The 17,959-nt window shown below is 36.0% G+C and overlaps 1 protein-coding gene across 1 annotated transcript in view; it reads left to right on the top strand.

Moving 5' to 3' along the window:
- The window catches only part of LOC150087777 (ATP-binding cassette sub-family A member 2-like), a 487,681-nt gene extending 470,094 nt beyond the window's left edge, over nt 1-17,587 (top strand). The window contains exons 48-50 of the mRNA XM_090369199.1: nt 7,138-7,275; nt 10,400-10,549; nt 16,731-17,587. Of these exons, the coding sequence (XP_090225325.1) occupies nt 7,138-7,275; nt 10,400-10,549; nt 16,731-16,766 (324 nt within the window). The 3' untranslated portion in view covers nt 16,767-17,587. The remainder of the gene's footprint in view (nt 1-7,137; nt 7,276-10,399; nt 10,550-16,730) is intronic.
- The last annotated feature ends 372 nt before the right edge of the window (nt 17,588-17,959 follow it).

Raw genomic sequence — 17,959 nt, 5'->3', positions numbered from 1 at the left:
TGAAATTGTGCAAAGCGATCTTAATAATCAATGGAAAAAATTACGATTGTTCCGAGACCTTTAAAATTTTTTGTCAAAACATTAAAAACTTTGGTGGTAAAAAGCAAATTTTCACATTTTCATTCAAGTCCCCCAGGAAAACCAGAGTGACCTGGAGCATTATCCAACAGTAGTAGTGCTTTAAAAGTTAAATTATTTTGCCTACAGTATCTCTCCACTGCTGGACAAAAGTACGATTGAAACCAGTCTTGAAACAATGTTATTGTAGGTTATAAATGTATGAAAAAATGAAAAAGGAAATGAAAAAAGGAGTAAAACTAATATTTATTTATTACACTGTAATTTAAAACATTAGAAAAATTCAGAATTAAAGTGTTTTATTTCTTTGTAAAAAAATTGTCAAGAGTACAGTAGTTTGAGCAGTGTTGCCTTTTTCGTCGTATAACTTACGATACAGAGCGAGCATCTTTTCTCTGTCTTGGCGAATTGTCATGCTCCTTTCTAAGTTTGGTCAGCTCCAATATTTTATCCTTTGCACTTTCAATGCTATGAAATATCTCTGAGAGTTCCTTTAATGTAAAGTTTTTTGCCAGCATCACATCCTCTGGGATATTGTCATCCTTTTCGTCACAACCACGTTCCTCATTTGTCAATAAGTTCACCTTTACTAAGTTCCTCTAGCTGCATATTTAGAGTCTCTCGAACAGCAGCAGTGTCAACATTCCCATGGTCAGCTATTTATTTTATAACTTAATTTATGTTCGATTTGAATCCTGCAAAGTTATTTGCACAGTGCGGTAAAAGTTTCTGCCATACTGCACATATATTACTTGCTGTTACTTCCTGCCATGATGCTTGATTGTTTTCATTCGCATGCTTATATCATATTTCTTCCAAAACTCAGCTAAAGAAATTGCATGCTCTCCAGTTGTAGCGTCAATAGCCTGCCCGAAAGTCCATCTAAGATAATATGCTTTAAAAGTTGAAATAACTCCTTGGTCCATTGGCTAGATTAATGAAGTTGTGTTTCGTGGTAAAAAGCAAATTTTAACATTTTCATTCAAGTCCCCAAGAGAACCAGAGTGACCTGGAAGTGCTTTAAAAGTTATTTTGCCTACAGTATCTCTCTACCGCAGGACAAAAATACGATTGAAACCAGTCTTGAAACAATGTTATTGTAACCCATAATCTTTTATTTGCATGCCAAATGACTGGTAGAGATGCTTTTTTATGATTTTTTTAATGCTCTGGGATTCTCAGACTGATAGTATTAGTAATGGCCGCATGGTGCAAGAAAGCCTATGGCTTATGCTGCACCAGCCAAAAAAAAAAAAAAAAACCCCGAATAGAACAATGATAAAAAAAAATAATAATTAATAAAAGAAAAGGAAATTAAACCTATCATCCTATGCACTTCCCTGACCCGAAGGTACTATCCAGATGACCTTTGAATTTCCCCAAACTGTCTGCCTCTACCACCCATGTAGGCAACTTATTCCAATAATTTATAACTTGCTAGCTAAAATAAAACTTCCTACAGTCCAATCTAAACATTTCCCCCTGTAACTTGAATTTATGTCCCCTAGTTCTAGCATCATTTATAATCTTGAAAATTTCGTCCTCATTCATTTTACTGATACCCTCAGAGCCTTAAACACTTCAATCAAATCTCCTCTAAGGTGTCTTGTTTCCAAACTCTGCAACCCACATATTCGAAGTCTTTCTTCATAAGGATGCCCTTTTGCCGATCTCACCAGGCGAGTTACCCGTCTTTGCACCCTTTCAAGAAGCTCGATGTCTTTCTTTAGGTGCGGTCTCCATACTTGAACACAGTATTCCAAGTGTGGTCTAACAAAAGCCTTATATAATGGGATTATCATGGTCCTATCTTTACTTGCAAAAGTTCGATAGATCATCGATAGGACACCATGGGCCTTCCTTGCAACCTGTTTACAATACTCAGAGAATTTCATGTCTGACCGTATCATAACACCCAAGTCCCTTTCCTCCAGTACTGGGTTTAGTTGAACTCCGCCAAGTGAATAAGTTATTTTGGGATTACTGTTTCCCAGGTGTAATACCTTACACTTTGTTGGATTAAAGCATAGCTGCTATTTTTCTGACCATTCCTGAAGTCTATCTAGGTCTGTCTGAAGAAGCTCAGCTTGACAGTGATCATTAACTACTCTACCAATTTTAATATCATCTGAAAATTTAGACATCACGCCATCTATCCTTTCATCGATGTCGTTTATGAAAATTAAAAACAACAGTGGTCCTAATACTGATCCTTGGGGAACCCCCCCACTTCTTACATCAACCCAATCTGAGGAATAGCCATTTATCACAACCCTCTGCCTCCTGCCCTGAAGCCATCCTGCTATCCATCTAAGGATTTTCCCAGTGATTCCAGCCTGTTCCAGCTTATAAAGCAACCGCTCATGTGGGACTGAGTCAAAAGCTTTGCTGAAATCTAAATAAACAAAGTCGAAATTATTTCCTAAATCCAGCTCGTGAGTGACTCTTTCAAAATAGCGAACCAGATTTGTTAAACATGATTTTCCCTTTACAAAACCATGCTGAGTATCCTTGAGAATTTCAATTCGATCCAAATGATCCTGAATTCCACCCTTGATCATTGCCTCCATGATTTTCCCTACCACTGAAGTCAGGCTGACAGGTCGATAATTTCCCACTTCACTCTTAGAGCCACCCTTATGTATGGGAGATACATTGGCACTTTTCCAATCGAAGGGAATCTCCCCAGAGTCTAGTGATGCTCGAATAATTAGCCTCAATGGTTCAATGCACTCACTTGCTACCTCCCTTAAGATTATAGGGTATATTCCATCAACTCCAGGAGCCTTACTGGCCTGTAGGCTCAAAAGTTTTTTCATTAAATAATCTTGCAAAATTTCAATATCATTAATTACATATTTTTCAACTTCGCTCCCACAATTTCCCATTGCCACAAAAGGTTTTTCATTTGTAAATATCGATGCAAAATAACTGTTGAGTTCATCTGCAGCGTCAGCTGGTGTATTTAATACTATCCCCTTTCCCTTGCGTAAAGTCCGATCTGGTTTGTCCTGCTCTTCTTGGCATTTATATATGTGAAGAATTCCTTATCCCCCCTGATTTCTCATAAACTGCCTTTGCCTGTCGAACCTTTTCTGTGGCTCTGTTATAGATCATCTTGTAGCTGTTAAGGCTTCAGTACTTTTTATTGCTCTGTAACGTTTCCATGCCACCTTTTTCTGCTCAAGTAATGTGGCAACGTCACTATTCATCCAACTTGGAACCCTCCTTGTGGAGTATTTTTTTAATGGTAAATACGCATTCAAAGCATCTGTGATTAATGTTTTAAAAGCATACCACAGTTCAAATGTATTCATTCTCTGTGCGATATCTAAATTACACAGAGAATAGAGGCCATGTAGTACCTTAAGGCATTGTAATTTCCTTTTCTGAAATTAAAACCCATTCCTTTGCCTTTTACTACTGCTACCTCTCTCATCATCATCCACCATAGAACTCCATGATCACTTCCTGCTACTGGTTCCTCTACTGTCAGCCCTGTTATGTCATCTGATTCATGGGTGATGATGAGGTCTAGGATATTCTTTTCTGTAGTACTTTTCCTGACGTGTTGATACAAATAACAGTCATCTAGTTGATTTAAAAATTTTGTTCCCCATGTCGAGTTTCTTTCCCATTTACTCCAATCAATTAGAGGCAAATTGAAATCACCCATAATAAGACATTGACGCTTACTTGCCCATTCCATTTGCATGTAGAGGCTTTCGTCATAATCTTCACAATCACCTGGTCTGTAGATTACTCCTACTCGCATTATACCTTTGTTTCCAACTATCTCAATATAGATAAGCATAGGTTTTAATTTAAAGTCACCCTCTGCGTTGCCTCCTAGTAAAAGAGTTAATCTTTAATTCCTTTATGGCCACTTCGCAATCCTACGTCTTTCGTCACATAAGTTCTTGATGGGGTTGCTTTCCAAAAAAGACCGGTCTCATCAACATTAAATATTTGACGATCATCTTAACCCACCTGCCTTAACTAATCCTTGGAATCTGGGTGCAGATTTCATAGCAGCATCCCTATCTGTGCTAGCAGCTTCACCAGATAGCTTAAAATTAATCAGTTCATGCCGACTTCTGAAATGATGAAACCAGCCTTTACTGGCAGTAAAAGATTCTTCTTCAGTCTCTGTGTAATTATCATTTTCTTTCAATGCGGCAACTAGCTTCAACACTTTGGCCTGAATGCTAGCCAAACTGATTGGGATTTTTTTTTATTACAGTCTTCAATTCAAAGTAGAAGTAAACGCTGCATTTCAACCATAAGTGGTTTTCTGTTTCTAGTGCAATTTAAACTAAAAGATGTTGAATCGACTTTACCTTGTGTTTTATGCTCATCGGACTTTTTCAATATGGTTCATACTATAGCTTCATGCAGGGTTAGGTCTCGTCCTATTTTTGCTTTGCTGTTGACATTTTCAAATCATCAATTCACATCCAATTTCACTTCCAGCATTATCACTTTTCATTTCTTTACTGCACTTTCATCTGTTGGCCAATTCCCTCTTTCAATTATCCATTTTTGCAAAATGTCATGTGGGTTTATCACTGGGAGACAAGGAGGCAATACAATTACACATGCTTTGATGTCTGTGCTTGAACTGAATAACAGATGTGCAGTGACCAATCACCAATGACCAACCAGACTTTGAAAGAAGTGATATGATTGGTCACTGATCATGATGCACATCTATTATTTAGTAATTTATGGACTGAAGAGCTAGCAGCGAAGTTTTTACTTTATGTAATTACTCACAGTTAATATACTGTGGTAACTGAAATTTGAACCGTGTTGTTGGGGGACAGTATTATTCAACTAAACCATGGTAACTGAAATTCATGCATATGCTAGGCAAATGTAACCATGCAAAGAGAGGACTGTCTGTACTTTTCAGGTATAAGGCAATGTTTAGAAAAAGCTGCAAGTTGGGCTAAATTTGAAAGCATCTGGAATTTTACTCAAGCATGTTAGGAGGGAGTACAATGAGATTCTTCCATGCAGTAGCCTGGAAAGCACGTTGAGGAACCCTTATCAGAAAAGCAGTTATATGAGTTGTGTCGGGGGGGGGGGAGTTATGCTCTTGTATAAGGATTTATTTTTTGGGGCAGTACAATCAATAGACATGGGTTATTAGTGTAATGTTGAGTCAGTCTGGTGTGACATATGCTAGGAAAACAAAAATGAGAGGATGCTAAATAGCTGTGATGAATGTTATGAGAAATTCTACAGGCAGGGTGGATCAGTCTTTTATTGAGAATTTTAATTTCCTGATATTGATGGGAACTTGTGGGTTCATCACTTGTCCATTACATTAGTGAAATATTTCAGTGAGTATGGATGGCTGTTTTCTATACCAGCATGTTAGAGAAGCAACAAGAGAAAGTAGTGCTCTTGATATGATTATCAGCAGCAACACTTCATGTATTAAAAATCAAGTAAATAAACCACCAAGTGGCAGTGATTCGCATTAGTAGAGACATATTACTCTCTCTAGTTGCCTCCCGAACATGCTGATGTAGAAAACAATCATCCAATAAATCCACAAAAGCCTTGCTAGTGTTATGAGTGACCAACCCACAAATTCCAGTCAATATGTGGGAAATTAAAATCCCCCATTATAAGACTCTGATTTACTGGCCCACTCTTTCCCTGTACAGTTTCTTATTATACTCATCAGAGTCATTAGGCCTATAGCACACTCCGACGCTCAATTTTGATCTCCCAATGCTTATGTCACACTGCTGATTCCAATAGGAGTAGTGCAAGAATCACTTTCACCTCTGCCAGTGGCTACTGTTAATCTATCAGTCCTTGTATCTCCCCAAGCTAGCAGTTTTCCGACCCACCTAACACTGCCTCGATAGCATCAGCAAATATTCTTGCACCCTTTCTATTTAAGTGTATCCCATTCCTGTAGAAGCAGTCTCTCCTGTTAACAAGTACAGACCAGGCTGAAAAAATTCTACCCCTTGAGCCTTGCACAATCTTTCCAGGGCCGAATTGATCAACAAGGCTCTCATCATATACTCCCTCCTATCGTGTCTGGGCAGAATTGCAGACACTTTGTATAGTCAAATGTTGTTTTAGCTACATCAGCTAGTGTAAATTTTTTTTTTTTTGCCACCTATGCCCATGACTAGGGTGGCAAACTCAAACAATCTCTCACTTTTTGGTTCTGTCAGCCACATGCAGTTCAGTAAGTCCTCGCAACAACTTTATAATATTTGTTCTCAACCAGTAATTCTTAATTTCTAACTAGCAGCATTTGTCAACAGCTTAAAAGTACAGGTAACTTAACATAGATGCCACAGTTTCCTGTACATTAGAAAAATTTTTTTTTTTTAAATTTTTGGCCTCAACACACAAAATTATACGTACAGGAGACTACTGAAATGTTAATTATGGCATATATGGACTATTTTAGCACAATTCGCTGAAATAGTGAAACAGTATGGCATCCTGAAGCTTTTCACGTATATCTGCCAGTTACCTTCTAATTTTTAATTTTTTTAATTCTTAATGTTTATTGTTTAATTTTTTTTTAAAAGTTAAAAGCTTTAGTTTTAATTTAAGTATAAAAGTAGACATTAACATAGCATTTCAGTTGATATACAGAGATACAAAGACAACCACTTCCAAATTGCAGTAACTTACCCAGTCCAGGGCCGTTAGTAATACGGATGGAACTTATGCCCCCAGATTATCTGAGCACCAGCTTTATATTCTTCAATCATATTCATTTCACTTTCCTATCCCTAAAATTCTTCAACACTCTGAGCTATTAGTGCAATACGAGGCAGGAGTGTCTATTACTATCTTAAGTATCTTCCTAACTTCGCCTCCCATTAGCTAAATAGCCAGACATTGACTACTAATTGTAACAACATGCATTTAAATAAATACAATATATAGTTTTTTATTGTATAATTTGCTATAATAATTGTTTATCTTGCCATAATAATTGTTAATTTATTTGTTATATTCATTATATATATATATGTATGGTAACAACCACTTCCACAAATTGCTTTTTTGCAGGAAAAACATTTCAACATGTTGCAGTATGAGCTGAAATCTGAGAACATATCTCTAGCTTATGTGTTTTCAAAGTTGGAATCTGCCCTCCATGACTTACCTATTGAGGACTACTTTGTCTGCCAAAACACCCTTGATAATGTAAGTATGCTATTGTACTAATATAAGCAGTCATGATTAAATATTTTAAAATAAACTATAAGGTTTTCATTATTTTGTCTATTTGCATAAAATAAGCAAACTGCTGGTGTAAGAAATCCGTTAACCACCTGAACCCTTTTGCACATACATGATACATCCTCTTTTAATACGTGTTTTTTCATGTGTGAGCTCTGTGAAGTACACGCATACAACATATATATATATATATATATATATACAAGAGCCTTTTCTCTCTTGTCTTGCCGTACTGCTGGCATTGCTTTATTTTTATTTTAATCCTTATTTAAATGTTTTTATACACACACACACACACACACACACACACACACACACACACACATACAGACATACTGTGTATATGTACACATTTGTCATGTGTAAGCTACTTGCAGTACAAATGTAATGAATACAAATTTAAACTCTTTAAAATTCAGTCCCCTCCCTCAGGGATTGAGAGGTGCTGTATTTTAAAATTTTCTGGATGTTTGAAGGTATACCAGAGGTTGAGTAGGTTTAGAGGAGCATGTTTCAATAAATATTAAGTGCAAACAACTGAAATTAGTAGAAGTAATGGCAAATGATACAAAACAGCATCATTTGCCATTACTTGCAATTTTTTATATCTGTAAACATATATAATAACTACCTTGCCTTTTCATCTGCTTTTATGGGAAGCAGCAGATATTTATTCTACAAAAGCTCTTTTATTTCATAATCAATATATACTTTCAGGAAACGATGTCATTGACGTCACTTCCGGAAAGTAACTGAGTTAGTGTCACACCCTATCCAGAAAGTAACTGATGCCATTTCAATTTCATAAAATCATGACAAATTGGTTTTACTACAGTCAAAAATTTAGTAGGTGTCGTCATAGATTTGTATTTTTTTTTTTTTGTTTGTTTTTTTTATGTTTACACATAAAAAAAAAAAAAACCCTACTCAGTTCATCCATTCATATCCTTCAAGGATTTGTCTAGTTCTTCCTTGAATTTATTCAACCCATCCACTTCCACAATAGATCGGAGCCTGTTCCAACAATCAACCACCCACTGGCTGAAGGTAGACTTCCACCCATCTATACTGCAACCATCCTTCCTCATCTTGAATTTATGGCCTCTTGTGTGTAGTCTCAGCAAGTGGAAGAATGCCATTAACATTCAGCTTACTCAATCCATTCAAAGCTTTAAACACCTCAGTAAGATCTCCCATACATCCTAGTCTTAAGATGCTGCAATTTGCAGAACTGAAGCCTTTCTAGTTGATGCTGCATAAGCTTGCTTTCTTGAATCAATATGCCTCTACTAATGCTAATGCTAAAGAGCACCCATTCCAGCAAAACTACATACTTCCTAAAGTGAGCCTCCAGACCTCAATACAGTACTCAGGATACAGACTGACAATTTCCTGATACAATGGGATAATCACCTCCTTATCCCTGCTAGCAGAACTCCTGTATATCATTGACAACGCCCGTGAGCTGCTCTGGCAGCCTGTCTGCATTGCTCAGAGAATTTCATTTATCTGACTGCACAATTATCCCTAGTTCTTTTTCAGTTTCCACTGCCGTAAGTGAAGTACCACACAGTTGATAAGTTACTCTGTGGTTATTGCTACCTGTGTGGAGTACCTTTCATTTGTGTGTTAACTTCAATTGCCATTTCTCAGCCCTTCTGCCTAACTTTTCTGGGTCCTGTTGCAGTAGCATATCATCATTCCATTGTCATTAACCACCCTGCTATCCTTTGTAATATCTGTAAACTAGGATATTAAGCCTCATATACTTTCATCAATATCATTGATAAATATTGAAATCAACAATGGACCCAGCACTTGAACCCTGAGGAACTCCACTAATGATGTTAGTTCACGAAGAGCATTGCCCAACAATAACCACTCTGTCTTCTTCTACTTAACCATCCCTTTATCCATAGCAGTAACTTGCCCTTAATGCTACATTGCTTCAGTTTGTACAGCAATCTTTTATTTGCAACAGTATCAAAAGCCTTCCTGAAATCCAAGTATATGATGTCAAAATTATTTATTGCATCCAGTTCCTGCAGGTTACTGCATCACAGTAACCTGCAGCAATAATTTAGCTATTAGTCAGTGTACCTCCCAAGCTAGCAGTTTTCTGACCCACCTACCATTGCTTCAATAGCATCAGCAAATATTCTTTTACCTCTTTTATTTAAGTGTATCCCATCACTGTAAAAACAGTCTCTCCTGTTAACAAGCACAGACCGTGCTGAGAAAAATTCGACCTCATGAACCTTGCACAAGCTCTCCAGCGCTGAATTGATTGACAAGGCTCTCAATGTATACTCCTCCTATTGTGTCCGGATAGAATTGTAGACACCTTTCAAATTCAATCCTAACTCGCGACTTTTTTGCCAATGTTGCCCTTTACTTGTTAAGTCAGTCATCAGATCTTCTACTCTTGATATCATTAGTGCCAATTTGGACAGTATCACCTTTTGTGCCCTTAAAAGATGATATCTGCTCTACAACATCATCTACTTTTGCCCCTGACAGAAATACCCTCGTCCTATTTCACCTATTCTTCTCGCACAACATATTTCCCTGTCAAATAGAGTCACCGACAATAATAGCTCCTGTGGGAGCAGTGCATTCTGCCTTGGAGATTGCCACTCCAAGAGATCAGAAAACATGAAGAAATTGAACAGACAGGCAAAACTGTGGATATTAAAATTTTGAAATTTAAAACGAAAAGTGAAATAAGAAACAAAATGTAGCTACAGAAAAAAAAAAATAAATGCCAAAAATATATATAAATTTATCCAGCTACTGAAGATACTAACCAAGATCTAAACTGTAAAATATCAACTTATAATCCAGTGTAATGAACCATGTCAGTAAACTGTAATGAAATAAAGTATAGAACACAAAATAAAAAGAGGAAGATGTCTGCCATTTGATGATATAGTATTTTGGAAACTAGATAACTGAGTGCTCAGAGCAACTTATTTGAGTGGCTATAGCTATTACACACACACACACACACACACACACACACACACACACACACACACACACACACACACACATAATAAATTAATTTTTTTTCCATCCTATACATCAGGTGTTCATCAACTTTGCGAAGCAGCAATCAGATGGAGCACTAGACTCTACTATGACTGCCCTTCCAGAAAAATCATCTACTGCCTCAGAGGAACTGCTGGAGGACAATAATGATGATGATGATGTTGCTTCACAGATTAATCGTTCTCAGGTGAATGTTTCTCTATTATAGATTTATAAACTAAAATTTTTCAAGTGATATAAATATAATATTACTGAAAGTTTGGTTAAATGGAAATTCTATATTGAAGTATAAAAAAAATTGAGTGAAAATTATAGCATACAAGGCATCTTCAAATATAAAACATTCGGTCAGACTTTCTTTAGGTAACTAATAAGCTGGATGCCTTTGTAGATTGTGAATCAATCCAAAAGTTTTAATAAAAATTGATACAAATTACCTATACTCTTCACACCATGATAAAATCATTTATTATTCAGCAATATACAGAACATCTAACTGAACCTTGCTCACTTGCAAAATTAGCATCAACAAAGGCACATGATGCAAGAAAGCAAGTTTATATAGCATCAGCCAAAAAAAAAAAAAAAAACACACACCCTTCTCATTTCACCCATCCATTCGCTCCAAATGTTTGTCTAGTTCTGCCTTGAATCTATTTAAGCTATCAACTTCTACAATGACAGATGGAAATTTGTTTCAGCAATCAACCACCCGCTAGCTAAAGCCAAACTTCCACACATCTATCCAACAACTGTCTTTCCTCGATTTGAATTTATGCCCTCTTAGGCGATTATTCTGAGCAGAGGAAGAATCCCATCGGCATTGAGCATGTTCAAACCATTCAAGGCTTTATACACCTCAGTCAGATCACCTCGCAGGTGCCTAGTCTCCATTCACTGTAATTTGCAAAACTTAAGCCTTTCTTCGTAAGAGCAACCCTTTGTTCCATTCACTAATCTTTTTGCCCTTCTCTGTACTCTTTCCAACAGCTCTGCATCCTTCTTAAAATGAGGCCTTCAGATCTGTATACAGTACTCAAGGTGTGGCCTGACCATTGCCTTATACAAGGGGATAATTACCTCCTTATCCTTGCTAGAAAAATTTCTGTATATCATTGACAAGACACCATGAGCTACTCTTGCAGCCCGTCTGCACTGCTCAGAAAACTTCATATCTGCCTGCACAATTACCCCCAGGTCCTTTTCACTCTCTACCACTGTCAGTGTAGTACCACACAGTTGATACATTACTGTGGGGTTACTGCTTCCCATATGCAGTACTTTACATTTGTCAATGTTAAACTTCAGTTGCCACCTCTCAGTCCACCTGCTCAACTTTTCTAGATCCTGTTGCAGCAGCCTACTGTCATTAGTGTCATTAACAACCCTGCTGACCTTTGTATCATCTTGCAAACTTTATCCATAACTGCTTCATTAAAGACATATCATTAATAAATACAGAAAACAACAATGGACCGAACACTGAACCCTGGAGGGACTCCACTAATAACATTAGTCCACGTAGAACAGTGTCCATTGATTACCACTCTGTCTTCTCCCACTCAACCATCCCTTTATCCATAGCAGCAATTTGCCTCCAATGCCACACTGCTCCAATTTGTGCAGCAGTCTTCCATGTGCAACAATATCAAAAGCCTTTCTAAGATGCAAATATATGATATCAGAATTATTATTTCCATCCAGTTCCTTTGTGACCATATCCTAGTATCCAATCAAATTGGTCAGACAAGACTTCCCCTTAACAAACCCATGCTGTGTCCGAGCTATAACTGAAATCTTGTCTAGATGATCCTGCACTCTGAATAAATGTTCTGTAGTGTATTGCCGAATAATAAATTATTAGTCATGTATGATTTTTGAAAGGCATTATGTAGCAAAATCAAGTGAAGGATGATTTCACACTGCATTTTAATTTAATGCAAGTTTAACAACACAATAAGTAACGCTTAATAGCAAATTACACAATATGTTAGGCATATCCAATGGAAACTATGCAGGAAATAAGCCAAGAACATCTGCATTAAAATTATATTACTAAATTAGATATTTCGTAACCTCTAAAATTCCTAGTTTACTTCATCAGTGAAAAATATACTCTAAAACATATAACAAGAAACAATCAGTTAAGTAAGAGGAAACACAAGCAAACAAAGAATTGGACTGAAGTTAATAAGTACACTATCTGCTATTTGAAATAATGCAATGCTGCAAAGGGCTATGGGAACACAAAACACATTGAAATCCACGTGTTTATTATGTGTGATAACCACGTGGATCTCAGTATGGTTATCGCACAGTAACCACATGTATTCCTATAACCCTTTGCAGCATTGTGTTATATCAAACAATCAATATATTTGTTAACTTGTGTCAGTTTTTTTTAATTGGTTTAAGGTTTTCCTCATATTTAATTTCTAATGTGTTGTTAAGTGTTCTTGAGTATGTTTTTGACTGACTAAGTAAACCAGGAATTTTAGATTTTATGAAATGTTTGATAATTTTAATGCAGTTATTCCTGGTGTTTCCTGTGTTTCTGCATAGTCTCCATCACACATACCTAAATTACCATGTAACTCAATAGTAATAAACTTCACAGTATGAAGTGCCTTTTATCATCTTTCAATAAATAATTTTATTATAAGAGTGTAGTTTGTATCAGTCTTCATGAAAATCCCTCATGAAGAAAACAACTCAAATGTCTTCATTAAAGTGAATCCATAGTTTAATATTTAATTAAATATATATATATCTACAGCAATTGTCAATCCACTGCAGGATGCAGGCTTCCTCAACAAGTCATGTTGAGAAATGGACCATAATCTGCCATACTGGTCCAGTGCGGGATACATTTAGCAATCAGACGCTTGAACCCTGGTCTACTCAGAGGGTGTAGTGTATGCTACTGCATTTCTAACCATTCAGCTACAGAGGCCATATATTTTAACAAATATATTTTGCAAAGTTAGCTGATCATTTCAAAATTGGAAAGACTTCAGCAGAAGTAATTATTAAAAATCAAGAAACTTTGTTAAAATTGTGACAGTGAAATGGAAAGCAGTATACTATACATTTTCTATTGGCAAAAGGTTCTTTTTGGATAAATTGACTTTTGAATGGTTTAATCAAGTTCACAGTCAAAACATTCCCATCTCTGGGCCTGTGATTCAAACCAAAGCTTTTGAAATTGCTAAAGAAATTGGAGTCATTGACTTTAAAATGTCTAATGGCTGGTTAGTTAAGTTCCATAGATGTTGCAATATTTCCCTCAAAGCAATTTGTGGGGCATCTATTGTTAATTTGTAAACCATTACTGAGGTGGTGGGTAAGGCTGGCGTCAATACTTGTTTCATACTCACCAGAAAACATTGAATTCTGATGAAATGTTTTTTTTTTGGGGGGGGGGCACAATTCTGGATAAAACAGTTTGCCTTAGAGGGGAAATGTGCTGGAGGAAAAGTGGCAAATGAGTGTCTAACTGTACTTTTGTGTAGTGTACAAGCATGGCAGGCACTTGGGAAATACCTTTTGTTATAATAGGCAAATCTATGAAACCAGGGCACTGTAAAAGTTTAGATTTAAGCAAACTCAGTATACATTGGAAATAAAACAATAAGGCTTGGATGACTAGAGAGATAATTACAGAATGGAGAATGATTAGCCAGAATTGAAAAGTTATTTTATTTCTTAACAATGCCACATCTCACCCACACATTAAACTGAATAATGTTAAAACAGTGTTTTTTTTTCTCACGTCACATCTGCTTCTCAACCACTAGATCAAGGAATAATTGCAAACTTTAAGGTGAAATATTGACAGATAGTTCTTAAACACTGGATTTAAAAACTTGATGAAGAAAACGTTTTTCAAAACTTTGCTACAAGCTACAATCTGGATCAGTGCAGTATGGAATGCAGTGAGCCCCCTCTACGATTAAAAACTGCTTCCACAAAGCAGGATTTGATTTGAGTGTTAGTTAATGTATTAGCGATTTGCAGATGCAGCTGATGTGTCTGTACTTTAATGGCTTGTTATGGACACTTTATAGAGTGCATTGTCACACTTCATTTCTGAATGGCCTAGCTCAAAAAATGTGTGTCTAACAGTTTTTAAACTGGTGATAATTTTTAACAAGTACATGCACAGTGAGCCATAAGTGTATTCTTATTCTGACACCCCACACGAATCAGACATCATTCTAACTGACATAATTTGTTTATTATTAGTTTGTTCCTAATGTATTTAAGTAAACATGTTGCAATTTCATTAGTGCCTCTCTTTCCTTTGGTCTCATCCCAAAAGTAACAGTGACCCTCAGGGGAATTCAGATCAAAAGCTGTTAAATTGTAAATGGCTAATTTATGTAGATAAAAAATTTGGCCAGCATTTCCCTTTGGAATATTAAAAACAGCCACAAGATCGAAATTGAATGCTAGATAAGACTGATCATTACTGGCCAAGTTTTTATCATCCTCTCTACACTGGCAGGCTGCTTTCTTTCTTTCAACGTGCATATGTTTCCTTCAGAAGTCAAACTATGATAAACAAAGCATTTTTTATATTGGTCCTTCTTGAGGTGAAAGAAACCTAAATTAAACCTCAGGTGTTTATGCCTCAGAGTCCTGAGTTGGATATCATCATTCTTCTCTTTCTTGGTGATTCCTTTCTACTTCTCTCTATCTCTCTCTCATTTTTTTTTTTTTTTTGGTCGGTGCAGCATAAGCCTCAGGTTTCCTTGCACCCTATGGATTATAATAATAATACTCCATAAACACTTGCCTGAATTTTTCAAATGAAATTTTTTTCAGGCCCTGTTCAGTATACTGTTCATTAAACAACCTGCACATTATTGAAATGTTGAGAGTAGCAGCAAGATACTTTTTAGATGTAGTTTTACAACAGTAATTAGATTCTACAGCTGTGAGATTCTACCATGCCAAACTAACAAAAGTGCCACATTTGTGAATCTGCATGTTGAGAAGTGTTTTTTTTTTTTTTTCATGGATAACTGAAAATGCCAGTAACATTTTCAACCACTTACTTGGCCTTGAAATACACATACGTGTCCTTGACAGGGTGTAGTTGGCCAAGAAACAACCTCAAGAATGCATTTCGGTAAAAAGTGCCAAATTTTCACATTCATGGTTTTGGCATGGTGCCGACGATATATGGAAATAAACTTATACATCAGTCAAAAAAATAATAATAATAATAACTATCCTCCTCATTTGCCCTTCCCTTCTAATAGTTTGTCCAATACATCCTTAAATTTATCTAAACTACCCACTTCCACAGCACTGGATGGAAGTTTTTTCCCAACAATCAAGCTATATATGGGTATGTTGTATATGGTAAGTGATGTACAGGCATATAGTCTGCAACTCTCATCCTGAAAGGAATCAGAGGAATTGAACTGCAGCAGTGACTTAAAATTACTATAGACACCTTTTGACCATTAATTAATTGTATGCCACATGTAATTCAAGCTGTTATTAGTAGCAGTAAGGCCAAATGATACAAGGAAGCAGACTTTTTTTCTGCCTCAGCCAAAAACAATAATAATAATAATAACGCAGAATATTCATACTGTTCCTATTCCCACGGGGTAGCCATCCAATTCTGCTTTAAATTTAGACTTTCATGAGCCACATTGGGAAGCAACTTATTCCAGTGTTTGACAATCTGCTACCTATAAGTGAACTCCATGAGATCCAGTTTTCTGTTATTCCCTGATATTTTATATTTGTGCCGTCTGATTCTTGTCTTACCTGTGAGCAAGACTAGATTCTCCTCTTTCATTTTACTCTGTTCCTTTAGTGCCTTATACACCTCTATTAGATCTCCCTTAGATGTCTAGTTGTCAAACTTTGCAATCCACATCTAAGCCATTCTTCATAAGTGCATTGATTTGCAGCCATCACTAATCCAGTTGTCCTTCTTTAAACTCTCACCAGAAGGTCTCTCTTTTTAAGTGTCTCCCTACCTGAATACAATACTTCATATGATATGTAAATTAAGTCACAAGGAGGTCCTGTAAGATACCGATGTTCAGTTTCTAATATCTTGGCCTAAAACTAAAAATCTCCATGACATAAAAATATTAAAACATTAATATTTAATTTTAGTATCAAAACGATACTAAAACGATACTTTTAGTATCATTCTCTTCATCAGTGTTATTACTGTATGTCCAAGTAACCATCAATGGATGATTTTATCCTAACAGAAGTTTGGAGTTTTATAATGATATAGTATGGCCCAAAAAGTATCTGTTAGATATATTAAGTAGAATGAAATTAGTCTAATTTTACACAATGAATCTATTTTATTTATTTTTTTTTCTTTCTAGAGTCGCCTTGCATTTCTGCATATGGATGTGGAATGAGGCTATATAACATTCCTGTGTTTAGTGCATTAAGCGGATATTCATTCCAATCTTCCTGATTTTCTTTCTCTGATGCTGGGAGCCAGACAACTGCTCAACTCATAGAAGTCAGCAGGCATTTCAAGTTCATTAACATATTTCACTACAACCATTCACTCAGTGGTCCAAAGGGGAAAAAAAATCTCGCTACCAATTGGCTCATTCATTCATATATATATACATATGTGAAATGCAAGAGTTCATATAGGTAATCGTGGTGGGCAACTATTGTTTATATATGTAAATGTATATAAATATTGATTTGTGAAAGTATGCATGTAACAGAAGAGAACATTCTATTACTTCTGTTTACTTTAATGACTCTTCAGTACTTGTAAGCCGTGATTCTCAATATTGATGATGAGCTTAATATCTGACATTTTTACTTCATATACTCAGTGGTTTTGTTTTCTTAGCATGTGAGTTACAACCGACGAGAAAGCGAATTCTATTTACAGCTAGTGGTTATGACCACCATTTTCTACTGTCTTTGTAAATATGTAGAGATGATGTACATTATGTATCTAGCAGGATTGAGTTAGTTGTGAATTTTACACAATTCTCTTATTCGGAACTTGATAGAGTTTAGCAATGATGTTCTGTTTATCCATATGGCTTAGTTTTCTCATTCAAGAAAAAGAAAAAAAATGGAAGGGGCTTCATATTACTTACAGAACTCTAGCTAGACAGATTTGTAAGTTCTAGCAAGCACAATCACAAATTTCTATTCAGAAGGATGCATTTACTAAAACAAAATGAAGAGTTCCTTATCCTTAGAATTCATTGATTTAAAAACTAAGATCTTTCAAAGAGGAATTAAAAAAAAAAAAAAAAAACAAAAAACAGTCCCAATCTTAATAAACTGTAAATATATTTTTTTTGAAAGGGAAAAGAAGATTAAAATACTAGTAATGTTAGTTATTTATTCTGACATTTAACTTGCTGGTTACCAGGTAACTTTTCTTCCAGTCAGTTAAGATGGGATTGTTGCTGTGTCCATTTATACTTGCCAATACAAATGGACTTTTTGCCATAATTATAAACAACAGCAAATTTATAAAATTCTATGTGTATATATTGTGTGTATGCATACAGTTAAAACTCTCAGTGTGTGTGTGCGTGTGCGTGCGTGCGTGTGTGTGTGTGTGTGTGTG

The sequence above is a fragment of the Mastigoproctus giganteus genome, chromosome 3, assembly GCF_048544385.1.
Source record: "Mastigoproctus giganteus isolate SK-2022 chromosome 3, ASM4854438v1, whole genome shotgun sequence".
In the NCBI taxonomy this organism is placed as follows: domain Eukaryota; kingdom Metazoa; phylum Arthropoda; class Arachnida; order Uropygi; family Thelyphonidae; genus Mastigoproctus; species Mastigoproctus giganteus.
The sequence above is the reverse complement of the archived record's forward strand: the minus strand, read 5'-3'. Positions and strand labels throughout refer to the sequence as shown.